This window comes from Schistosoma haematobium, chromosome 3 (assembly GCF_000699445.3).
Source record: "Schistosoma haematobium chromosome 3, whole genome shotgun sequence".
Classification (NCBI taxonomy): domain Eukaryota; kingdom Metazoa; phylum Platyhelminthes; class Trematoda; order Strigeidida; family Schistosomatidae; genus Schistosoma; species Schistosoma haematobium.
The window spans coordinates 4,849,314-4,877,272 of NC_067198.1; the positions used below are offsets into that span (position 1 = coordinate 4,849,314).

At 34.9% G+C, this 27,959-nt stretch overlaps 1 protein-coding gene across 2 annotated transcripts in view; it reads left to right on the forward strand.

Moving 5' to 3' along the window:
* The first annotated feature begins 2,884 nt into the window (after window positions 1-2,884).
* MS3_00004861 (uncharacterized protein) overlaps window positions 2,885-27,959 on the forward strand; it is a 35,839-nt gene continuing 10,764 nt past the window's right edge. The window contains exons 1-6 of one of the 2 annotated variants that reach the window (XM_051212837.1): window positions 2,885-3,291; window positions 23,222-23,304; window positions 23,349-23,501; window positions 23,543-23,614; window positions 23,652-23,714; window positions 24,833-25,339. In XM_051212837.1, coding sequence (XP_051068754.1) covers window positions 24,895-25,339 — 445 coding nt within the window. In that variant the 5' untranslated portion in view covers window positions 2,885-3,291; window positions 23,222-23,304; window positions 23,349-23,501; ... (1 more) ...; window positions 23,652-23,714; window positions 24,833-24,894. The remainder of the gene's footprint in view (window positions 3,292-23,221; window positions 23,305-23,348; window positions 23,502-23,542; window positions 23,615-23,651; window positions 23,715-24,832; window positions 25,340-27,959) is intronic. The other variant, XM_051212836.1, reaches the window with a different exon arrangement.

A 27,959-nucleotide genomic window follows, 5' to 3' on the forward strand; every position in this document is an offset into this window, starting at 1 on the left:
AGTGAGAAGCTGTGGGCACCTATTCATGTCGGGTGTGAGACAGTTAACATACCAAAACAATGGAAGATGGTCGCACAGTGTTGTGAATTGATTGAAGTTATACATTAACACATTTGGACGCCAACTCAGGGGTCTAGAGGCCAAGGGTGCTAGTTTGGGCGGTCTAGTGCAAGAAAGTGACATCGAGTGGAGTGTTCTGGCTGGGGGGGGCGTTGGTTGTTGTAGTTGCTTTCGACGGTGAGAAGCAGTGGGACATACCACTAGTGGTCAGATGTAGATGATTCAGTGGTTCATTGGATGCTAGTTAGACATCGGATTTATATGGCCCAAAAGGTCAGTGCGTCGATGAACTCGATACTTTGACGATCAAAGTGACCCAGACCGCTGTAAAGAAGGAAGTAGCACAGCGCACAGAACAACCTCAAAAGCCGTGTACATGCTACTTATGTTGAAAGATATAATAATATGTAATAACAATCAGGACTGGAATGCTTATTAAAAGAAGATTAAGAAGACTAAACTGAAGAAAACAGAATAGTATTGGAATAAAAACAGAATTGGAAGAATCATGAAGGATATAAAGGACAGCTGATGAAAGGTGTGCAAATGAAGTATTTAATGTATAGCTTTCATAATTTACGACGACACTCTGTAATTTTGCACTAAGCAAATTAATTTCGCCCACCTGAGTTTCCGTTCACCACATTATTATGCAATACTGACCGGTAGGATATTAATGCCTCAGGAAAATTACTGAAGCGGACAAAAGCGTTTAAAATTGGTAAACCTTCAATGGGATGAAACATGTTTTCTAGACCTTACTATGGGATATTATTAAAATCTATTCTACACAGAAAGTAAACATACATGTATTACTTACTAAATAGTTATTAGTCAGTTTATTCCATCATTTATTCTAAGCTAATTTATTAAAGTTTCCAGTTACCCATGCACATAGACGGATTAACTTCCATTTTACGATATAACAAATGATTCGTGAATTGATTAAAGATAGGCATTAACACGGTTGAATGCTGGTGTGGTGGTCTTGAGGCTAAGCATTCCCTTGCAAGAATGATAGGTCATAGGTTCGAATCTCATGAGACTGGATTGTGGATGCGCACTGTTAAGGAGTCCTATACTAGACTCATGAATTCAACTATTAAGTAATTCTTTGACTAAGCAATTCGACAAGGTTATGGGAAGACATGTTAACAAGTTAAGACATTTATTGATAAATAATACATGTCAAATCATACATATCACCCAAGACTGATTACAATTTTACTCTTCAATATCAATAATGAGATCAATCAAATCGTTGCTTATTATAGTCGTGAAACGACTAACAGGACTCAGTAGTTCAGTGAATTAAACCTAATTAGTAAAATAATTTGTTATTTGTTGAATTTACAGGCTCCTTAAACAGACCCTACAATATAACTTCCAGTTACATGTTTTTTTTTTAATTTTTAAGCTAGTCGCTAATGGAAAAATAAGATGAAGGTTAGAGGTAGTCGATGGGAAACCCTAGACCTGTGGTTTCGTGTGACTTGGCCCTCGTCAGCAAGTTGCACTCGTAATCTTGAGAGAACTAATGTTCCCCGACGGATTCAATCCCATGTCAACCAGCTTCACACTCAGAGATGATACCACTGAGCTATCCGGTCCACGAGTGACCTCCTTTAGGACTGAGATGTAATCACAATTGATTTATTCCTGGGTGGTGATCAATGTCATGTGAGTCAAGTCCTTATTAGTGCAGATCGAATGCTGTTGATCAAATTGCAATGTAGCCTCTAGTCTAGGTGACTGGTGGTTGGAGGTAGTCGATACACATGACATTGATCACCACCCAGTGATCAATATCATGTATATCATATCCTTTTTAGTACAAATCAAATCCTATCGACTAAGTCATCACACTGGTTTATAACCCTTATTTAGTCCTAGTTATTAGGTGGACACTCTCAAGATCATCATAGCATCTCTTAAAGATCGTCCATAATTTATAGTCTCATTGAAATTTTCATGAATACAAGTTTACTCATCATGAAATTATTGATTTTCTTTTATTCTCTTTTAACCTTCTCCTACCAAATGTTTACTGCCAAATACAATTTACATTCATCCATTTCTAACTATATACATATATATATTCTTTTTCTAAGTTCTGGGTGTTTACCAATTTAATAAAATGTGAAGTGTTTCCTCCCAACCCACCCCACCCCACCCCCATCCCACTCCACCCCCATCCTCACCCTCACCCCGAAAAATCAATTTCTTTCCTAATGACCATAGTAACACTTCATAATAAATAACATTAGTCATAGTAAAAATAAGACCCAATTCTACTTGTTCCTTCTTTTATTTATTTATTATGTTACTCATATATTGACTGTATGAAGTAAAGTTATAACTGAATTATATATATATACAGATATGGTATTATTTACTCAATTGAATGCATTATGACTCATGACTACGCCCTATTGTATTTTTAATTTTAACACATTTACAATGATTATGACATTGGTGTCCCTGTATATTTGCAGAAAGTTTTTCTTAACTACTGATTGGTTCATAGAAATTTCAACCAATAATATGATTATTCTCAACATACAAGTCATATATTGGTATACAAAAGAAAGGAGTAAAACATTTAAAGTATTGTGCTATTATTGACTTGGCAACCAGAAACAAGTGATTTTTCGTTGTTGTTGTTGTTGTTATGTTATGTCTTTCTGTCTCTCTCTCTCTCTCTCTCTCGTTCTCTCCTTGAATGAGTTAGTGAATAAATCAGGTGATATTTTTTTTCTCTCTTTTTAGGCACCCACATATAACTGATTGTATTATGCATTATGATTATGATTATTACTATTACGTGATAAGCGGGTAACCAATATCACAAAGTATAAAAAATGGTCACAGAAAATCAATTTTAATGTTAGATACAATAAATATATAAGTCTAATTTGCATTCACAGTGATTGGTAATAATAGTCAACGTCGTTTTGTTATTGTTGTTGTTGTTGTTGTTGTTGCTGCTGTACACATAGTTTAATTGTGATATATTTCATTATTCATATGCAACGACGAATAGATGAATATATTGGAATATCTATCTATGTGTAATATAACAGTATAATCTATTATTCCTTCCTATATTATATCCATTGAAACTTATTATAATCCTTGATTACATAATAAATAGATCAATTGCTTATGAATAAGAATGCTTCCATTACTTGAAGAGATCAATTTAAATTGTCAATTATCAAATGAATTATGGTAAGTGTGCTATTTATATGTAGATTATTATTATTATTATGATTATGATTATTATCAGATGGGTTTTTTGTGGAGATTGTAGTAATTTCAATGGTTAAGATCATGAGTCAGTTGAAGCTAGACCACCATGGAAAACCTGGAAACACTGGACGGCCGTTTCGTCCTATTGTGGGACTCCTCAGCAGTGCGCATCCACGACCTCGCCCGGCTCAGTGGTCTAGTGGTTAAGTGCCCGGGCGCGAAACCAGTAGGTCCTGAGTTAGAATCTCGCAGGGGGCGAGGTCGTGGATGTGCACTGCTGAGGAGTCCCACAATAGGACGGAATGGCCGTCCAGTGTTTCCAGGTTTTCCATGGTGGTTTAGCTTCAACTGACTCATGATCTTAACCATTGACATTATGATTATATTGATCTATGTCGAATCAATGTGTTATTATCTTTGATTATGAGGAATCCGTTTAAAATTAAGCTGGAACTAGATTGTCAAATGAAATCTTGGATTAAATAAGAAAGAAAGATTAGTTCAGTGAAGAGTTCTCTTTTCATCGAATTCATTTTCAAAGCTGTAAGATATTTGTGTATTTTAACGCAATCTTTAAGAAAGGTAACGTTCACATTCAATTCCGCAAGTTTGACAGAATAATGCAGAAACTCATTAAGTTCCTTTACTGAGGAAGGGTCCTTGGAATTTTTTAATAAAATGGAATACACTCATTAAGACATTAAATAAGAAAACTTGGATTTACCAATTTCCTAAAATGTGGATTGTTTCCTCCCACAACACCCCATCTTTACTTCACCCCGAAAAATTAATTTATTTCCTTATGATCATAGTAACACTGAGATTTTATAAATATATTCTTTCTCTTTCATATCTAAATTTTATTTTGTTTAGAAAATTCAACTTAATTCATTAAAAAGAATTTATGGGTCAATTAGAGCTAGATCACTATGGAAAACCCGAAAGTACTGGACGGCTGTTTCGTCTTGGTATGGGACTCCTCAGTAGTGTGCGTCTACGATTCCGCCCGGTTAGATGCCAGCTGGCTTAAGATTAGGCATTCACATGTGAGACTGATAGATCCTGGGTTCGAAATTCATGAAGCGGGATCATGAATGCAAACTATTGAGGAGTTCTATACTAGGACGGAACAATCATCCAGTGCTTCCAAGTTTTTCATGATAGTCTAGTTTCAATTGACTTATGAATCCAACTATTGAATTGATTAAAATCTCCACAAAACTCCTTCTAATGCAATAAATTGAAATATATTTAAGTATCTAACTTAACAAAACAGTTAAATTTCCATGTTATCATGTTACATTTTTTGTTTGTTTTACTTACTTACTTACTTACTTACTTTAGCCTGTTACTCCTAATAGAGCATAGGCCGCCGACCAGCATTCTACAACCCACTCTGTCCTCCACCTTCTTTTCTAGTTCCATCCAATTCTTGTTCATTCTTCTCATGTCTATCTCCATTTCCCGGCGTAATGTGTTCTTATTTGGTCTTCCTCTTTTCCTTTGGCCTTCAGAATTCCATGTGAAGGCTTGTCTTGTGTCGTAGTTGGGTGCTTTCCTCAATGTGTGTCCTATCCACTTTCAGCGCTTCTTCCTGATTTCTTCCTCCACTGGGATCTGGTTTGTTCTCTCCCACAGTTGGTTGTTGCTGATAGTGTCTGGCCAACGGATCCGAAGTTATTTGCGTAGACAGTTGTTAATAAACACTTTTATCTTCTAGATGATGGATTTCGTAGTTCTCCAGGTTTCCGCCCCATACAGTAGAACTGTCTTGACATTTGTATTGAAAATTCTGACCTTAGTGTTGGTTGACAAAGAGTTGTTTTGAGTTCCAGATGTTCTTCAGTTGTAAATATGCTGCTGAACTCAGTAGCTCTATGAATAACTCCATGAGAGTTTAAAAGCAAACGTACTTAGTTCTAGTCCTAATATAAACATCAACAATGAGATGGAGGTAGGTCCAATTGAGTCGAGTTGGCTAACACGCTCAATCTAGATTCCATTGTTAACCACGAATCAATTATTTCAAATAAGTCATGATAATATAGGTATATTGTAGTAATTCGTGAAAGATGTATATATGGTCACAACGACCTATAATCATTCAGTCCTGAATATCAATAACGAGATAGTTCTAATCTTACTACCAATGATATTTGGAAGTAATGAGAGATCGTTCATAATGCTCTTTAACGACTCATTCATTACAAAATAAAGATAAACGTCAGAAATCGGTACGTATACGATGAGATCACTTTTCATGACTGAAAAATGTTCATTCTTTCAAGATATTGGACCATATAAGAAAAACTGTGAAATGAAAAGAGTAAAAAGCGGCTTCTTGAGCTACACCAACTTCTGTTAATAAAGAAGTGTAACACTCTCCTTTACAAATAGTTTACTGTTCTCAGTATTTATACCAATAATGTTACTGAATAGCATAAGTCGTGTGGTGAATGAGGACACAAGTGGGGATAATCGAATGTATTTGAATACAACATTATAGAATATCCTGGTAAAATTTAAGAATCATACAGTAAATACCTCATTTGCAAAATGTCAATCAATTGTTTCAGACTTGACTGCTCCTTCTTTTCCACACCAGTCACTTTCTGCTATCGTTGTCTTTTCTTTGAATTTCATCACCTTCTACCTCTAGACATTTCACTTTCAACTGATGATACATACTACTTATATCTATCGAAATCAGTAGTATACACCACAATAATCACCAGCTAAAATATACTTACCTGTTCTTTTGTTTGACTTTGAACACTTAAACATAACCATTAATAAAATGTTTCTTATTCTATCTCATCAATGTTTTACTCCATTTGACTTCTATTCCGAATTACATAACATGCTTAAAATGTCTACTGCCTGATGATCATTACAGAATGCTTAAAATTTCTCATTATCTATTTATAGTACGGTTATATAACAACATATACTCACCAGTGACTGGCTTTAAGAGGTATTTCCTGGAGTTCTACTGAGGAGCAATGATCAGTGGAGTTCAACCAGGTCTGTTGTGAGATAGTAACTAACTGAAGGCATTGGTGTATATGTTGCTCAATTTCGTGGACTAGTTAAAGTTAGACAATAATACCGTTGGATGCCGGTCAGCTCAATGGTTTAGAGGTTAAGCGCTCACACACGAGAACGACAGGTCCTGAGTTCGAATCTCGCAAGGGGGATCTTGGATGCGCACTACTGAGGAGTCCCACAATAAGGCGAAACGCTTTTCCAGTACTTCCAGGTTTTCCATGATAGTCTAGCTCCCATTGGCTCATGATCTAAACCATTGAAATTACATAACTGCTTAATCACATAGCTTATTGACAAACATAATTCATTTCTATTAGATGACAGTCTCTTTTTCAAGTTTTAATTTAAGAAAAAAATAAATAAATAAAACAAAATTCATCATCATCATCATCAACAACAACAACAACGACAACAACAAAACAAAACAAAAACAAACATCAAAGAGATTTAGCTAACCAATTTTGGTTATACAATAAAACACATTTACTTAGTCTCTAACTTCAAAACTGTTCGGTTCTGTTCGGTTCCGTTCGGTTCTATTTTCTTTGTTCTATTATCTCTATGTGTAAATTACTGGAATTCATATTGTTGCATGTATCGAATTTCGTAATTTATTATTTCTTTATATTGAAGAGTTGAATTGTGTTTCCTGTGTTTGTGCATATTTGTTTGTTTGTGTGTGTGTATGTGTGCGCGCGTGCGTGCGCGAGTACCTATGTGAGTGTATCTATGATATTACTCAAAGTTTTTCGTTAGTTCACAGAAAAAAAATACAAAAACAAACATTAAAAAAAACAAAAAAATGCTCAGATTTGTTTCTAAGGTGAAAGTTTTATCCATGAGAATTAGTTAAATGTTTTCATTAAATGAGATGAAGTTTTGTTTTTTGTTTTTTTCTGTTGTTTTTTCTTCGCAATTCATGTTATTCGTATGATTTAAACAATAACAAAAATATCATGCCAAGTTTAATTGAAACATTGTTCAATATACAATCATAATTGTCTTTTTATCTTTCTGAAATTTATTATGAATCTATAAAACATAACTAAAGACAAAGATGGTTGGTAACAAGCAATGGAATTTAAAATGTGCGTTTCATCTTATTCACAACTTGTCAACTGGATTTATCTACACCATAAAGTTAATGTTGTTCACTCTGGAACTCGAATCTAGAGATTGATCAATTGCAGGTCTTTAACATTCAAATAAACAATGTAAAGTGAGTTTAAACCTTAGATACATCCAGAACGAAATATACATTCTGGATTCCAATGTTAGCTACCATCCATCTTTGCTTATAAAACATATCACTTAAGGCAATATCGAGGCAGTCTTCACAGGATGCATATATATCATAAAGAGAATGATCTATTGCAGCCCTAAACTACACATATATTTCATTTTGGTTACGATCAAAGACATATTCCTTACATAGATCAATCAATTTCTGATCAGTGTTTTATCATCATCCATATTGCCAAATGCATTATGATTGTATTTCAGTGTTATAGTTGTTCTCTTAATCAAAGATTTAAAGTGTTCAAAGAAGAGAAATTTAAAAGGTTGACTACATGTTAGACAATTGAGACTAAAAGTAACTACCCATACGAAATTTTCCTATGAATTTAAAAACTATGTAATTAAGTTTTTAAATATCCCGCTAAATACAATTTCATCACTGATTGTCTGAAATATATATTGGATGTAACAGTTTACACAAAAAACCCCCAATTGCACTGGTACAGCCGAGAGTGAAGAGAGTCAGCTCTTCACCTAGGGGAGTTAGAAAACCCTGATTCTCTCGACCAATGGTACACATAGGATCCAAGATCCTGAAGGAACAAATCGAGTATGAACTTATTGTTGGTCACCGACTACCATGGGACTGCACTTTTTAACGTTAATCCACTGTCTTGTAGATTACACCATTAGGTCAAAGGCTACGGGTGTGACCCTTATGAAAACTACCTTCTGAGCACCCCAGGCGGTATAACAGCTCACACACAAATCAAGTGACTTGTGTGGAGTATATGTATTCGGTGACCCTATGTATCAATACTTATATGTTCAAATAAATATATAAGTAAACATAAAAACCTGTTACCAGTGTGTATCAGTGTAAAATGCATTGTTACTCACGTGACCACCACCTTTAACAGCTTCGTCGAATTTAGGTCGTTTAACTCTAAACTGGATATAGTTTACTCTTTTTATTTGTGACCCAGTTATAAGAATGTTTTAATATTTGATTGTCTACAGCCTACTCCATTTAGTTTGGTCTATAATGCTTATTAATATTCCTAAACCTTATAAATAATTCATTCATTATTTTGTGGAGAGTTGTACAGTTAAATAACGCTCTCTCCTCATGAAATAACCAGAACTATTGAAAATCAGGAGTAGTAAATCACAGATCCACTCTACCTTGGTGATCATGCACAGTCTTACACTCAATATAAAGTGTTGTAGTAACTTCAGTTCTAATCCAGGTTACAACTAACGTTAAAAGATAACCCTACTCTGTATTCGTTAACATAACTTCACTTACATTTTTTTGCTAGTTCACATGACTAATTTAAAGAACAAGAAATGTAATTATTTCGGTATATAAAGTACCGTTCACATTTGACCTATTCACTTACATACTCATCCAGTCAATGAGAAATATCATCAATTAGAAAATGATAAAGATAATACTTTGTCTTAAGTTGGTGATTGAAAGTAGTTCACACGAAACCCCTGACCTAGATTTCTTGCGACTTGGCATTCATCAGCAAGGTGTACCTATTATCTTCAGGGAACTGATACTCCCAGACGAATTCGATCCAATGTCACTCAGCCTCATAGTCAAAGATGTCACCAGTGAGTTATCCAGGTGACGACTGACTTTCTGTGCTGATCAATATCATGTATATTATATCCTTCTATAGTACATATCAAATCCTATGGACCAAGTCACAATATGGACACTAGTCTATATAACTTGACATTACATACACTATATAGAGATGATGATTAGAGTTGATTAACAGGAAACCCTGGACCTTAGGTTAGGGTTATGACCATATCGTAAATGTCATTTTGGACTATTTATGATAATAAATAAATAGAAAGTTATAATATTTAGGTTACTGACCTTAAAATTTTATATTTTTCTTCTTTAACAACCAGATAAAGAAAACACAATTTACATGAAGTATAATGTAACAATAGCCTATGGTAATACATTAGACATTCTATATAGAAAAGTTATATGACTCATTGTTTTACAGTGAATTTTATGCAAATTAAAGTAGGATACCACAAAACGGATGCCTTCTCTCTCTCTCTCTGTCACCCTCTCTCTCTCTCTCTAGAAACAACAACAACAACATGTTCATTTGCATTTGATGTAACAAAACTGTTATTTGTGAATGAATTAATTACAGGTATATAAGCAAAGATGAATAGTGAGTAGTAGTGGAATTAAGGAGGTTGATTTTGTGAATTGGATAATATGATGATATTTGAAGTGAACAATAATGAGTTCGAGTCCCAGAGTGATTGTCAATTTTGAGGTGTAAGTATATGCAGTTGACGAGTCTTAAAATAAGATGAAACGTGCGTTATAGATTCCAATGCTAGCCAATATCCATTTTTGTTTATAATGTTTGTGAATTACGACAATATCGAAGTAGTTCGCACAATATGCACATATGCCAACAGGGGACTGATCAATTGCAGTGCTAAACACTAATGGGAAGATACAAGTAAACAACATCAAGTGAATTTATTACAGGTGTATATTTATACACAATGCTTAAAATAATATAGTAGCAAACACTAGGGAGAGATGACTATCAGTCCTCCTTGAAAGAATGCTTTTGCTTATATGTATCCCATGAAGAATATGCGCGAACATTTTGTACAAGTGACAGTCAATTCCAGCAAATGCCTTGGAAGAAAGTGGTGAACATCTACCTTCACAGGTGGGTGAATATACTCATTTGTATGTTATTGGAATGCATGAGTGAAAACTTATGTGTTACCGGTGTGTATGTAGATTATACTTGCCCCTGGTAAGATATACACGTGCCTAGACCTGGAGCTATCGAATTTTTCACGTAATCACATCCACGCGATGGTTTTGTGAGCCTTACTAAACGGAAATCCATCCCACAAAATCCAATCGGTTTCAACGGATATGGTTTAATCAACCTTAACATGACTAGAACACCGTACAATGCTGAAATTGATTTATTCGTGATTATTTAAAGTAAAGCGAAATTCTTGAACATATATTTCATCAAAGACTGATAGTAGTTGGATAACCAATGTGAATCATAAACATCTAGATATTTGTCATATTTTAGTATCTAAGTGATTCATGTTAATCAACATCAGCATGAGTGCTTTGTGTCGGTGATTATCGTCTCCTCTAGTTGCAAAGGAATAATGTGACTTTTCAGCTTATGTTGAAATTACATTTCATGGTTAATCCCTAACGTAGAATAACCTCTCATGGTATCCAGATACTGTGAATACTCTTAAGACTACATAAGACCAACATGATATTACTGGAGAAATATTCTCGTAAGAATAGAGTACAGAAATATAAAGTGTAATCACTGCGGGACAATGCAGTTCATGATGTGCAATTCATTAATTCGCTATAGTCATTCATGACTTTGATGACTTTATATAGACTATGTAACGCTAAATGTTCACCCAGATAAATGATTTGTCTACAGCTTACTAACGTTTTCCCCTTTCTATGAACACATATAATTGTACAAGAGGTCAAATCCACAAAATTCAACTTTCTTGACGAGAACAATATGATTTTACTAGTAAATTACTTTTCAATTTCTGTGAATTGATCATTTGTTGTTCATTGGAACCCTCTTCGAAGTTTAAAAAGAATACTGACTGATCAAAATACTGTCAGCGTTATCCCAGCCTCTGAAGACCTTTACAAGAAATCATTGCGAGCTCCGGAAAAAAATTAAAATCCGAATATGATTAAAGGTTGTTTGTATCTAAAACAAGACTTCAGGTAGTTACGTAATTTGAAACTCCGCAGTTATCTAAAGCTATTGTTGAATATAGAATTTGACTTAAGAAATATGAGTCTTCATTAGATCATTCTATAAACTTTAGACCATTGATTCGGAATCCGGTACTTAAGTCTGACCATGATACAATGGTCAAAACTATTTTTAGTTTGCGGAGATTTTTGAATTTAATTGAAATCATGAACCAAGCTACGTTTGGCAACTATTGAAAGCCTACACACACTGGACGACTATTTCGTTCTAGAAAAGAACAGATCAACGGTGTGTATCCATGATCCCACAGCCGGGAATGGAAACCCAAGGCCTTCGGCCTCATGTGTGAAAGCTTACCAATTACTGAGAAATGAATGCCCACTCCCGAGCTGTTATGCACTATAACGAGACATTTGTCCCTTACTTCTAGCTTCCAACAGTTGTCCAACATAGATCAGTACGTATTTTTAAGTGGTCTGTTTGAAGGTCATATTTCCTTTTTATAATCACAAAAACGTTTTGGCTGTATCACTACCCCCCATAGATAAAATCTCACCAGTTTCAAGTCTTTAGTTCAGCTCTGTTGTGGCTATAAATAATTTCTTGATTGAGATTATGAATAGATCAATGTTAGACCATCATTGAAAACAAAAAATCAATAGACGGTCGCTTCATTCTATTGTGGGACTACTCAGCAGTACGCATCCACGATCCCACATCAAAGCGAATATAACTCAGAATCTCTAGTCTCACATCCGAACGCTTAACCTCTAGACCATTGAGCCGGTCGGCATTCAACGGTATTGATGTCTAACATCAACCAATCCGTAAAATTGCTCAACCATTTGCCATTGTCCTTATGTAGATACCTATCTCTACGTGACATGGATTAGCTCCACCGACCACAACTTCTCACTAGAAGTTTGAGAAATTCCCTCACAAAACTAGTCTAGAGGTTAGGCGTCCACTCGTGAAACCGAAAGTTCTGGATTCAGACCCAACGAACAATAGAGTAGATGACTACTACTGAGTAGTTTCACATTGGAACAAAACAACCGTCCAGTGCTACCAGGTTTCCTATAGTGGTCTATGTGTTCAATTGACTCATAAATTCAACTATTGATATGTTAATCTCTGATATAATGTGAATGATTAACCTACATAATAATAAGAATATTCCTTAATATATAAGAAAAACTAGATATGATTCATATATATACTTAACATGACATTAGATACATGCACAAAGTAGATGTTTTTTTTTTCATTATCACATACAGTTACCAAGGTTAATCGTCTAGTCAACGTAGCCAAAATGAATGATTCTCATTGAAAAGTGAAAAATCATATATTTACCAGATTTTTTTAATTCTTATTTACCTTATTGTGTCGTTATTTCTTGTTTGTTTTTCTTTCTCTTTTTAAGACTTGTATGTACAAGTTGGAAAATTATAGTAAATTCTAATACATATGAAAGTATGAATCATGTGTAGATGAGACTATTCTTTAAAGAAACTATTGAATAAACGATATAAATTAACAACTAGAAAGATAATTATCATGAGATCATGAATAGATTGATGTTAGACTACCTCAAAGAATTGAATGGTCGTCTTGTCCACCTCAACAATGCACATCCATGATCATGCGTCTAAGAGATTCGAACTTAAGACCTTTGGTCTCGTACGCGAATGCTTAACCTTTAGACTAGTTTTGTGAGGGAATTTCTCAAACTTCTAGTGAGAAGTTGTGGTCGGTGGAGCTAATCCATGTCACGTAGAGATAGGTATCTACATAAGGACAATGGCAAATGGTTGAGCAATTTTACGGATTGGTTGATGTTAGACATCAATACCGTTGAATGCCGACCGGCTCAATGGTCTAGAGGTTAAGCGTTCGGATGTGAGACTAGAGATTCTGAGTTATATTCGCTTTGATGTGGGATCGTGGATGCGTACTGCTGAGTAGTCCCACAATAGAATGAAGCGACCGTCTATTGATTTTTTGTTTTCAATGATGGTCTAACATTGATCTATTCATAATCTCAATCAAAAAAAAAAAAATACTTAAGATAATAAATTATGTTTTTTTTAGAAAGAAAAGAGATTGAATTTTCGATGGTCATAAGATATTGCTTTTGTACGTAGTGAACAACTAATTTACATTATCGTCATATTCCTCATCAATCAGTAAACAATATCCGAATACATCACTTCTATTATCAGAATGGGTTTTGCGGAGATTTTTAGAAATTTCACTGGTTGAAATCATGAGTCAATTGAAGCTAGACCATCATGGAAAACCTGGAACCTGGTAGGTTCTGGGTTCGAATCCCGCGGGGGGTGTGACCGTCGACGCGCACTGCTGAGGAGTCCCATACTGGAACGAAGTGGTCGTTCAGTGCTTCCAGGTTTCCCATGGTGGTCTAGCTTCAATTAACTCATGATCTCAACCAGTGATACATCACTTCTAGTTGAAGTTTTTGCTGATCATATCGTTCAGAAGAAAAATCAAAGCTCCACAATTAAACCACTTAGCTCAGAGAACAAAACTCCATTCAAAAAAGGATACCATACCTTTTCAAAAATGGTCCATGTCACTTGAAAAATACAACTTGTGTAAACTATGAGCTAGGAATTCAATGGTCTACATATTATACTAGGATGATCTAACAACTACTACTCATTAATGAAACACCTCAATATTATCATAATCATACCATTGAAATGCAGATCAACTTAAACTTAAAAAATGATCATATACTCACTACCAGCTATCTCTCAAGTGGACACACTTGACTATCTAAGTTCAGACGTATAGGGATTTTTAAAAAAAAGGATCCTTAAATAATTATCACTTAATAACACACATCAACTAAAAGTGTTGTACTCTTCTTCTTGTGTAAAATAATGAACTCCAAAAGTGTCTAACCTAGAATTAAATCTCAGCCTAGTGTTTCATAGAATTTAATGATTAAGATAATGAATCGACCAATGTTAGACCACCATTGAAAACCTGAAAGCACTGAAAACGGTCATTTTGTCCTAGTGTAGGACTCCTCAACAGTGCGCGTCCACGACACCACAGGCGTTTAACAAAGACTCGTGAATTGAAAACACGAGGAAAACAGGTTGGTTTCAGATCTGACCGTGGTTGCATCGATCACATATATTCACCATTCGTCAGGTTCTAGAACACTGACATACTAATCGGCATCCGACAATGGTGGTTTTTCTTGACTTAACAGCAACATTTGACACTGTATACCGTGAGATTCTGTGGTAGTTTTTGTCACTGAAAAGTGTACTTTAGAAGTACATAAACCTTGTGAACGTCACTTGTGATTCTTCATCAACTGAGATGGTTGGGCCACGTGTTACGTATAACAGAACACCGATTACTACGACGCGCACTGCTGACTAGTGTTGGAGATGGTTGGAAGAAAGTTAGGGGCAGCCAAATCAAAACATGGTATCAGTGCTTGAAGTCACTAACTTGTAGTTTTAGCTATGTTGGTAAATACAGACCACTTGGTTGGGGTCCGGGTTACTTTCGTAACCAATGGTTGGAGACTCTTGGTAACATGGCTCAGAATCGATCACAATGGCGTCAGTGTATACACTCTTTGTCTTCTTTTAAACTATGAGATTAAAATTGCTTCATATCTTTCTTTCTATCAACCATTTCCTGTACTGTATATCCTTATATTCGATCTTTCTTTTATATGTTACTACCATTGAAATGACTACTTCTCTGAATCTGGTGTTCATCTTGTTGTTGAGGTATGGTAACTTAGACCGATGCATATATGTGCCTGGTCCCACGTTGTAGCTGACTGACTGACTGACTGACGATCCCACAAGCATGATTCAGATCAAGGACGTTAGGTTTTGCGCGTGGTCTACTCCGCCTATAGACCATTGAGTCAGCATACAACGATATTAACTGTCTCATTATTATACATCATTTCCTAATGAAAACTTTCTAGTCACATCATAGAAACGTCTAGCTTATCACTAACCATATATATGATGAATACTAAATTGAAAATGTGTTTAAACACGCATATCATTATTCAATCATCACTATCATCATCATATATATTTATTCTGAATTATTGTGAAGTATTTACATAAAGATCTAAGTAAATATTTAAAGATAGTAGATAAAAATTGAAAAAAAAAAAGTTTATTCTTCAATGATGACATAACCATGTTGATTAAATTAAAATTTCAATTTTACATCAACATGTGAAAAACATTTATTGTTGTGAACCTATAGATATACATATATATTTTCGTCCATCTCTACTTCCAACCGCTTACCCCCCCCCCTCTCTCTCTGCATCTCTCTCCCTTCACCCTCCTCTTTCACCATCTCTCTCTCTCTCTTCACTCCCCCTCTCTCTCTCTCTCTCTCAGAAAAACCTACATAGATTTAATATTCATCATCTACAATTGTTGAACAATCTTTAACCATCATTTTACATGTTTCATTCAAATCTATTAAGAAATGAATCATGAATATGTTTAAATGATAATGAATTGGTCAAAGATACCCGTAGTAGATTATTCAACAACAACAACAAGAAAAAATGCGGGATTATTCAAAATAATAATACCTAATTATAGATCAGTGATTAAATGAATATTATATAATGAATGAATTATTGAATGAGAATATGATGTATGCTAATGATATTGATAGATATAAGTAATATGTGTCATATCAATAAAAAAAAAGTGAAATGCCTAATGGCAGAAGATTTAAGAACATAGAAGGAAAGAGTATGAGAACAAAGAATGATTAGTGTGGAAACAAAAGAATAATGAAGTTTAATATGATTGATGGATATTTTACAAATGAAGTATTTACTTTATGATTCTCAGAATTTAATAAGGCATTCTGTAATCTCGTATTCATATACATTTGATTGTCTTCACTTTTGTACTCATTCGCTAAAACAGGTAATTATTAGTTGAATTCATGAGTTAGTTAAACCTGGACCTCCATAGAAAATCTGGAAGCATTGAACGGCGATTTAATCTTAATATAGAACTCTTCAGAAGTGCATATTCACGAATCCAGGACCTATCGGTTTCACATGCGAACCCTTAACTTCCAGACCACTGGGCCACCATCCAACCGTATGATTTTCAGATTTGACTAAGACGTCCTGTAATTTTGTGTTCAAATACATTTGATTATCCTGCCTGTGTTCTCGTTCACTATAATAGTAATCTTATTAGGATGATAAAATATAAACTGTGATACATTTATTTGTCTTAGTTCATTACTCTAAACAATGGACATTACTAGGTTTTACCGAGTTCATACTAGTCAGTTATCATGTAGTAAAACATTTTATGTTTTCAAGTGCTTCATGCTGACCACTGGACTATATAACTTTACGTTTATGTGGATTTTGAATAATTTAAAGTTTGAATCTAGGCCTTCTGTTAGTTGAGATTCGTCTACTGAATGTATCTTCAATATAAAGATAAAAAACTCTCTCAAGCAATTTGGACACTTGCTAAATTTTGTCGTACGAACATACTTAACTGATAATTTGGTCTACATACTACTAACTCTTTGTAGTACTAGATAAGTTGTCATAAATTCCCATTGAGTAACTGAGTAGTGCATAAACATATCAGCTATACATGGAGGTCAGTTCCTAATCGGATTGCTCAAAATCCAGGTATCTGAATCTGACAATGAGCGGTATGAATTCCATCTCCATAGGGAACATCATATATCACCATAACACAAATATATCTTGTTGTTGACGAATCAACCAGTAAGAAACTAGTTCTTCCAAAAGATTAACTGAAATCGATCAATATCAAACTCTGACGAAGAGATTTTAATGAACCATGAAATTTTAGGGTCGTAGTGAACGTGAACACAGGTGAGGACAAATGACTTTTCATCGGAATCATCAAATGATAGGTCGCGATCGAGCGCTAAGATGCATTAATGACGTCTTTCTTGACCACAGCTGTATTAAGCTCTTTATGAAAACTAAGCTTCTGGAATTCTTCTGTGCTAAGAATAGCACCTAAAAACTTGACTACACAAAGCTCTGAAACGCGAGATCCTGCATGACCATCAAATATGCCGAAATACGACCAGTATTGTAAAGGACTGGGAAGTTCGGACTTCGCTAAATAGACATCTTCCATTTCTAATCGCCATTCTTGCATGCTTGAAATGGGATATTGTAGTGAACGAGAACAAAAATAGGGACAATCGAATGTATTTGAAAAGACAAATTATAGCATATATTGGTAAAATAATTCATTTGCAAAATGTCAAACAATCGTCACAGACTTCATTGTTCTTTCGTTTCCACACCAACCATTCTGTTCTCATTCTCTTTTCTTTGATCTTCTTAACCTTCTGACGTCAGGCATTTTGCTATCTATTGATGATACAGATTACTTATATCTATCGACATCAGTAGCATACATCACAATATGTAAAACTTACAATCAGAATATCTTTCTTTATTAGTAATCTAGAAAACAGGAATCATTAGGTATTTTGGTTTAAAATAATCATTAGAGTACAATAAATGAACTTTATTTTGAGTTTAATTGTTAAATGAATGGATTATTATTACAAATTGAATAATAAATATCAGTATGACGTTGTGGAGAGGTAATTTTCAGAGTTCTAATGAGAAGTTGTGACCAGTGGAATTAATCCACGTCAGGTAGAGACAGATATCTACTCCAGACAATTGAAGATGGTCATTCAATTTCACAGATCGGCTGAAGTTAAACATTAGCACTATTGAATGTGGAATCAGTGATTTAAAGGAGAAGCGTTCATGTGAAACAGAACGTCCTGGTTCGAATCCCGCTTGTGGAATCATGGATGCACGCTGCTAGGGAGTCCCATACTAGGACGAAGCAGACGTCCAGTGTTTTTTTTTTGTTTTCAATAGTGATTTAACATTGATCGATTCATGACCTAAATGAAAAATAGATATATAATTCAATCGGATTACCGAAATAGACAAACACGAAATTGACCGTTACTCAATGCTAACCTGATATAAATATCTCAATCATATAGGATGCTATTTGCAATCCAAATAGCTTAGTAATAAGTACTCAAACTGTAAAGTTAAGTAAGACAAGGATTATAACCTCTATTTAGATTCCTGACAGGTGACAATTAGAATAAAAACATATATTAATCAGAGCTTATTGCCGATCTGATCACTTGAACTAGTAGTCATATTGTAACTTGGTCTGCTAGAGTTCAGTTATCACTAAAGAATAAACAAAATGATTTCAGGTGGATAATATTTCATTAAAACACCATTGAAAACCTGGAAGTACTGGACTGTCATGACTATTGGGACTAATCCGTGTCGGGTAGAGACAATTATCTACCTCAAACAATAGATGAATGGTTGCACAAGCTCATGGATCGATTGAAATTAGACATTAACACTGTTGAATACCGAATCAGTAGTCTGGAGTTAAAGTGTTCGCATGTGAGACAGAAGATCATAGGTTGAAATCTTGAGTCCGGAATTGTTCACTGACAAAATGTTCCTTACTAGGGCGAAACCGCCGTCTCATGCAAAATTGTACTCACTATGCATAAATTAATCCGTTAAACAAATAGTCGTCAAGTGTTAAATTTTCGAAACAAGAGTAGTAGTAGTAGTGTTGGTAGTAGTAGTGTTGGTAGTAGTAGTAGTAGTAGTAGTAGTAGTAGTAGTGGTAGTAGGAAATGAACCTATGGTTGGTCACCGGTTACCATGGGACTGCATCTCCTTACGTTGCTCCATTGCCTTGTGGATTAGTCCTTCATACCAAAGGCTTCAGGTGTGACCCTCTAAGAGAACCACCTGCTTCGGTTTGGGCACCCGGGCAGTATCACAGCCCTCACACGAATCGAATGATTTATGTGGCGCATATATATTTTGTGCATCCTTGTGTTTAAATAAAATAAATGTTCATTGAGGGATTCGAACCAAGTACCGTCCGCATCAAAAACACCACTAATTTGTCCACTTAGCTATTGAGTCCAACTGAAGAGCCCCATATAGGAGGAAATGCGTGTCCTGGATTCAACTGCTAGTCACTATCCATCATCGCTTATAATGGTTGTGATCTATATATTCAGTATCAAAATCTTTACTAATCAAATTGTAACTTACATGAACTTATGATACCAGTAGAATAGTATGAATTCAAAGACGAATTACAATAATCCCTAATAATCTGTTAATATAAATTACATAATTCAGGCTAGAAATTTCACATAGATTAATTACGTCAAAATTTGTATAAGCGATAATATACTTTTCTAACCATTCTACCTTATTGACATGAATTTCACTTTATCAATATGTTCGACACGGAAGTGAGACCACATGATAGTTGACAACTATGACCTGGTCCAAAGCTAATCATAAAACTTTTAAGTCTTGTGGAAAGCGAGCAATTTGGAAGACTCTCCCGATCTCTCACATTGTACAACCATTCCATGTACCTAAATTAATGGTTGCTCTGGTTGTCAGAAGGGGCATCAGCATTGTGAGTTCCGAAGGAAGTCGGCTTTCACCATGAGGCGTCATAACCTCTAAATCCCGGAGCAGAGTTTAAATGGTTTGAATTATTTTTTTATGGTTAGCGTTTTTTTAGCGAGTTAGTTTTCTACATGACAGGGTTGCTAACCCCATACCCAATCCTCCTTTATCCGGGCATGGAACCGGTAGTAGTCCCAGAAGGAGTTTCTTATAGAAAGTGATACTTTAAAAAAGAACTAATAACTCGTAATGCAAAATCCTCATTTATTGTTGCTAATGAATAAAAGTCACACTAGAAATAATTCATTCCATAGGCTAGATATCACACATGAAACACCTTGTTAAGTTATAGCTACCTAAAGTTTCCGCTGATGATGTCGTTCAGAAGAATGATATAATCGCCACAATCAAACTATCCAGATCAGAGAACAAAACTCCATCAAAAAGCCTCTTTTTTTACAGTTCAAAACTGAGATGACATTGATACCCAGCACACTGTTTGTTTGTTGGTTTGTTTACTCTTAAAAAATACAAAAATAATTTTCCGGTTTTTGATCCATGGAACTGAGAATGAAAAACATTGATAATGTTCATTGATTACCTAGTTACAATCTTTATTTCATCCACCAAAAAAAAAAGAAAAAAAAATCTATAGTGAATTATCAAAGTTCATTATCATAGCTCTATTCCGTGGGTGGTTTAGACATTTTATCCATAACTTACAAGTATATGTAATATATTCATTTAGTAGAAATTAATGTTTAAAGGTGAAATATATAACAAAACAATACTTTATAGATTTAAACGTTTTAAAAAAATTAGGATTAGTTAAGTATATGATCGAGATCATGAATCGATTGATGTTAGATCATCATTGAAAACAAAGAAGCACTGGATAACCGTTTTATCCTATTGTGGGACTATTCAACAGTGCACATCTACGATCTTGCCTTGCGAGATTCGAACACAGAATCTACGAGTGCTTAACCACTAAACCATTGAACCGGTCAGCATCTAACGGTGTTAATGTCTAACCTCAATCAATCCATGAAATTTCGCAACCATCTTTCATTGTACTTAGGTAGATAACTGTCTCTATCTGATATTGTATTAGTTCCACTGATCACTGTGTCTCACTAGAACTCCGAGAATTCCCTCATTAAGCTTGTTACTAGTGAGTACATGATAATTATCAGTATGGGATTGTGGAGAATATTAAGTTTTTGATTGAGATCATGAACCGACTAATGTTAGGTCACTATTGAAAACACGGGATTCAGACCCATGTCGTTCGGTCTCGTGTGGAAGGCTAACCTCTAAATTATTGAGCTGGCACCCAACTATGTAAATGTCTAACTTCAACTAATCTATGATATTGTGCGGTCATTTTCCATTGTCTTCGGTAGATAACTACCTCACACCCGGATAACTGTTATTAAAAGACCAAACAATGAACGATATTGTTAACATCAGTATTACACAATCTTCAATTTCTTTATACGTCAAGAAAATCCATACGACAATCTGTATTTGTGTCAAAAGTTTATCAATCACAAGAATCTATCAAGGTTGGTGAGGTTTTCAAAGTCGGTAAGATGATCAATTCATTCAATTAATCTACTCCCTGTTCATGATCTCAATCAAAAACTTAACCACCTCCACAACCCAATACTGATAATTACAATGTGCTCACTAGTCACTAGCTTCTTGAGGGAATTCTCGGAGTTCTAGTCAGAAGCCATGACCAGTGGAGCTAATCCGTGTCGGGTAGAGACAGGTATCTACCTAAGTACAATGGAAGATGGTCATGCTATTTCGTCGATTGATTGATCTTAGATACCAACACCATTGGATGTCGGCTCAGTGGTCCGGTAGGTTAAGCGTTCACGCGCGAGGCTGAAGGCCCCTGGGTTCGAATCCCGCGGGCGGGGTCGTGGATGCGCACTACTGAGGAGTCCAACAATAGAACGAAACGGGCGTCTAGTGCTTCCAGGTTTCCAACGGTGGTCTAACATCAATCGGTTCATGATATTAAGCAAAATAAAATAAAAATCTATTCAAACTGAAATCGAATTGAAATGATTCAGATTATCCTGTTATTGGTATTTTTGGCTGGAATTTGATCACTCATGGTTAACGTACGACCATTCCGTGAAGATTGCCTCGATATAGATTTTATGATACAACTTAATATAGAATAGAAGGAGTGTGTTTAGCAGTGGGATGCAAGACGCGCGTTCCATTCTATTTAGAACTAGTCAGTTGGAGGTCCCTGCATCCCAGAGTTGACTTTCAAATTTAAATTAAAAGTATCAGTAACGGGATAATCCTAACCATTTGCACAAGTAAGTAGCTATCTAGATTCAGTGGCTAAATGGACAGCATGATGGCGTTTGGAGCAACTGGTACTGGGTAATAACTTGTTTTTCCAAAGGTTGAACTCTAGCTACAAGACTTGAAGACCTTAGTTTATGGATATAAGAAATTCCATACTAGACGGAAACAGCTACCCGTTACCTCCCGATCTACAATAGTACACTGAATGACTTCAGTTCCCGACAAAAATCCACCCTTATACCAAACTTACTTTCACAAAAATGGTCAAGCAGATTAAATAAACTGAGGTTGTGAACCAATCAATATGAGACCACCATTACATACACGAATGCATTGGACTGCCGTTTTGCACTAATATGGAACTTCTCAGTAGTGCCCATTCATGACCCTACACCAAAGAGACTCGAACCCACCGCCCCAAGTCTCGCGTGGAAACGCTTAACCTCTACACCACTGAACCATAGAGATCGTGGTTGGGCACCACTGACGAGTCCACATATTAAAACTAAACGGCCGTTCAGTGCTTCCAGATTTTTAACAGTGGACTAATATTGATCGATTTATAATCTCAATTTAAACTCAACAACCTCCACAATCCCATTATTGAAGATTTAGTTAATGTTACATACTCATTTGGAAAATAATATAGTCATCATTACATTATTTAAAAGCTATTTAAACAAATACACTTAAATATAACTTCTATTTTTCACAAAGTCATAGATATCTCAATCGCGGGATCGTGGATGAGCACTGCTGAGGAGTCTTGCATTAAACCGAAACGTCCATCCAGTGTTTCCTTATTTTAAATGGTGATCTAACATTGATCAGTTCATGATCTTATTCAAAAACTTAATAATCTTTACAACATCATACTGTTAATTCAAATCATTTACACTTTCATTTTCTTTTCTTTTTATTATTTTGAATTATTTCCATGTAGTCTATTTAAACAATACGATGATATTCAATGGTCAGTAGATGAAAAAGAAGAAATAAGTGAAACAAATGAAATAATAAACAATGGTAAGTTAAATGGTATACATAACTTTGAAAGCAAAGATGGATAGTGGCTAGTAGTGGAATCCAGGACGCGCGACACTTCGTCCTATTTAGGACTCATCAGCTGGATGCACCCGCATCCCGGAGTTGATGTTCACTCCGGGACTCGGACCAAGTACCGTTCGCTTCAAACACCATCGCGTTATCCACTTAGCTACTAAGTACTGATAACCAATTAACAAATTTTAATAAATATCTAAAGAATATTTGTACTCTTCGATATAACTGATTGGTATACTAACGAAAGGAAATAATAATAGTAAAGATAATAACTGTAAGATTCAATTCATTCATGGTTCCCCTTCATTTAGACACTTGTCACAATCAAGGGAATAGAGACAATGTACGGATGTCTTTTATCAACATTGACTGAGGTAGAAATTGTTTTAAATGATCTTTTTTATATCAATGACTTTGGTTCTTAGTATTCTCAATGATCATTTGAGATTTGAACTACTACCCCCCCCCTTTACTGAACTATACTGGTTAATTCATTTTCATAGTGAGAATTACCTAATCGGTATCATTAGTTCCCTACTTTGGAAACCTCTTTGATTCAATGTGCTTATCTGTTTCCACATCTCTCTACATCTCTCTCCCCAGTGTATTCAATTGTTTATCTGATGAATAATGAACCTTATGAATGATTAACCTATTTCAATCAATACTTTATTATATAACCTTATGTGTAAGTTTCTTCTAGATATTGAGTAGTTGAAGGAAATCTTAAGAACAAATGAATTCATTTTCTTTAAAATGGATGAAAACAAGAACTAATCAGTAAGATTTGAATTCGAAAAACCTTTATATTTTGATCTTAAGGAAAATAATGATTCGATTGATCGTAAATTTTGAAATCAAGCTAAATGTTTACTTCTGCCCCAAAATGTCTTGGTACAGCCGAGGGTGAGAAGAGTCAGCTGTCATTCCCCAAATACTTTTACATGGCCACATGTATACAACCATTGACATGGAAGTCCTACTCACTGCCTTCTAGCCGAACTACTGTTTTTTCCCGAAATTGAGAGAACGAAAACCGAATGTCTGGAGCTTTAACCGGGTTATTTGACAGGGAGGATCCACCTAGGAGAGTCGAAAAACCCTGATTCCAATCCAATGGTGCACCTGCAATCCAGTATCCTGAGAGAACCAATGACGTACGAACCAACTGTTCGTCACCGAATACCATGGGACTGCATCTCCTCACGTTGCTTCACTGTTTTGTGGATCCGATCTTTAGGTCAAAGGCTCCGGGTGTGACCCCCTAAGAAAACCACCTTCTTTGGTCTAGGCACTCAGGTAGTATCATAGGTCACACACAAATCAAGTGATTTATATGGTGTATATGTATTCAATGCAGTAAGTCCCATATAAAACGTTTACATTTTGATGATGTAATAAATGAATAAATTTCCAAAATGGATTATTCAACTTACCTTTAATAAGTCACTATATTTTCTATTAAAAAAAAAAACAAACAATATTATTCCAGATTTCCTATCTCAAACTGAAAACACTACACAACATGATGATTTGAATAAACCAAATGATTATATGAATGAAATATTCACAGATATACCGGATGATTTAGCTTGGCAATCCACTTCACCATGTTCATCTGAATCCATTGATTCATTTTCATGTAGTCGTAATGATTTAAGAAATGATGTAGAAGATCATTTATTATCAAATCAAAAATCATTATCTTCAGATAAATCAATTGAATGTATGAATATAGATAACAATATGTCAACAATGAATATTTTAAGTATATCAAATCATTTTGAAAATACATTAGATCCATCATTGTTTTATGCAATGGATTATACAATGACACATAATTATTGTTTAAATGAATATGATAATCATCATAGAAATGATGAAGAATTATTCAATAATATAAAGGAACAAACAAAGATCACTTCAAATGATCTTAATGAAGATGAGTCTCAATTGGAAAGTACAGATATAGCTTGGATGGATACATTAGATGTTTCTAGTAAGTGATTATTATTCATTATTAGAAGGAGGTTTTTGTGAATATTATAGTAATTTTTTAATAGTTGAGATCATGAGTTAATTGAATTTAGATTATCATGGAAAACCTAGAAAGATTGGATGGATGTTTCGTCCCAGTGTGGGACTCTTCAGCAGTGGGCATCCATGATCCCACCTTGTGAGATTCGAATACAGGACCTATTGGTGTTGCGCGCAAACGCTTAACCTCCAAACCATTGAATCGGTCGGCATCTAATGGTGTGAATGTCTAACTTCAATTAATCCACGAGATTGAGCGACACATCCATGATTGTCTTAAGTGAGTTACTATCTCTCAATAGGACGAAACGGCCGTCCAGGGCTTTCAGGTTTTTCATGGCGGTCTAGTTTTAATTAACTCATGATTATCATTAAATTGATTGGTTTTGTAGCAATTTAGTTATCATATGCAAATTCATACCTTTGGATTTGTTATGCATTATGATGTGATGTTTAATGATAGTATCAAGACTAAGCAATAATGGCATTCAAACGTCAAACAGTAATTAAAATTTGAATATTTCAGCTGTGAATGATAATGATCAGCCGAAAATCTACTGAACACTAGTGAGTACTAAAAATATGTCAATATTTCAAGACATTGGTGAATGAGGTCGAAATTCCACGATTTCCTATTTGGGACTCGTCAGCTGGGTGTGCCTGAGTCTGAGTTGATGTTCACTCTAGGTTTCCAAATCACCACCGTTAGCTTCAAACACTACCGCAGTATCCACTTAGCTACTGAGTCCTGATGTATACAAATTTGTCAAATCCATTTATGAAATATCACATAGAGGTGGAATTTAAATACGAAACTGAATGCATGATTATGAATCTTATCAAGTGGATATGATAAAAGAGTCAGTATTTCACACCAAAGTATGAATAATCTTATTCAATAATACATCATTACCTTGTTGAATTAATTTAGTGGCCCAGAATCTGACTCCAGTTAGATTGAATGAATGATCATTATCGAATGATCGTTATTGAAATATACATGTCGTCAATCGTCGTATATCATTGTCGACTTAACTCGCGCTAGTAAACAAAAAACGGAATTGAATAAGTCAAATACGAGAATGAAGTTTGAATGGGTATATTTCATACAGTCGTTGATCTGAGAAACGAAGCTAAGAAAGCGAAGCAAAATGATATGCAATGGAGAAAGCAATTGAGCCAAATTCATTTAACCAAGCGTGAATCGATATTTATAGTCTGACAAAAAGAAGTTACAGACATGTGATGGGTAAGATAAGAAATGTATACAACTTGAGCTTGCATAAAAACAGTCAGGACTAATAAGCGAATAAATGAAAGGGTAAAAATGTGTCTTGAGTAGAGTAAATAGATTGATCTATTCACAGGTTAGAATAACCCATGTGAGCTTGATATAGTACCAGCCTCTACATCAACCATTCACAGTGTTATGATCTGATTGCATTTAATAATGTAGAAATACGAACCGAATTAGTGAATACAAACCTAACATAATGAGATTAACACAAATACTCATGAACTGAACTTTCACCATACTCCCAATAACTTAACATCTAGTTTTCAATTACTGAGAAGATAAAACGTAAAAGACAATTTATTCCCTGCTTCAGCTAATAATTCTAAATGACAAAATACTTAGCTATTTATAAATGTTTAGGGTATGTATGCAAATCAGCTAGTCAGTATGTAAGTTTTATGGTGTACGGGTTTAAACAGATTTTGGTCAGAATCATTATATGAGTGAAACTGTGAATTAAGAGTTTCATTCATACATTCATGGATCTTCTAAGGTTATTATAGTTTAATAAGGTCTAAGGTAAGAAAAAGAATAAGATGAGACTATAATTTATGGATGACCTTTGAGCGACGTTGAACTGATCTTGAGAATGTTTACCTAATAACCAGGACTAAATGAAAGTTATAAATCAGTATGAGGAATTAGAACTATGATTTGAGATTGATGATTAATGTTAAGAATTAGATTTGGGGGTTTTCATCACGAACTGACATCAGCTATAATGCCAAAATTCTATTTAGCCAAATGGATGAATGAATTTCGCGCCAAAATCTGAGATCTGTTATCTTATACTTGATTGGTTTGTTCATAAATGATAGTCTCGCCGAAATAATTGATTATTGAGAATATACTTTAGTGTAATTCACTGTATATTATGGTGTTGTAGTGAATAAGAACACAATTGAGGTCAATTGAATATTTACTCGAACACACAATTACAGAATCACTTAGTAAAATCTGAGAATCATACAGTAAATACTTGACTTGCAAAATGTCAATCAATCGTATCAGACATGATCGCTCCTTCGTTTCCGCATCAATCATTCATTGTTCTCGTTCTCTTTTCTTTGATCTTCTGCTTCCAGGAATTTCACTTTCTATTGAAGATACATACTACTCTTATCTGTCGATATCAGTAGCTCATACCACAATGTTAGTACATTCATTTTCAGAAGGGGTTTGTGGAGATTTTAAAAAATTCGCAGATTGAAATCATGAGTCAATTGAAGGCAGACCGCCATGGAAAACCTGGAAGCACTGGACGGTCGTTTCGTCCTAGTATGGG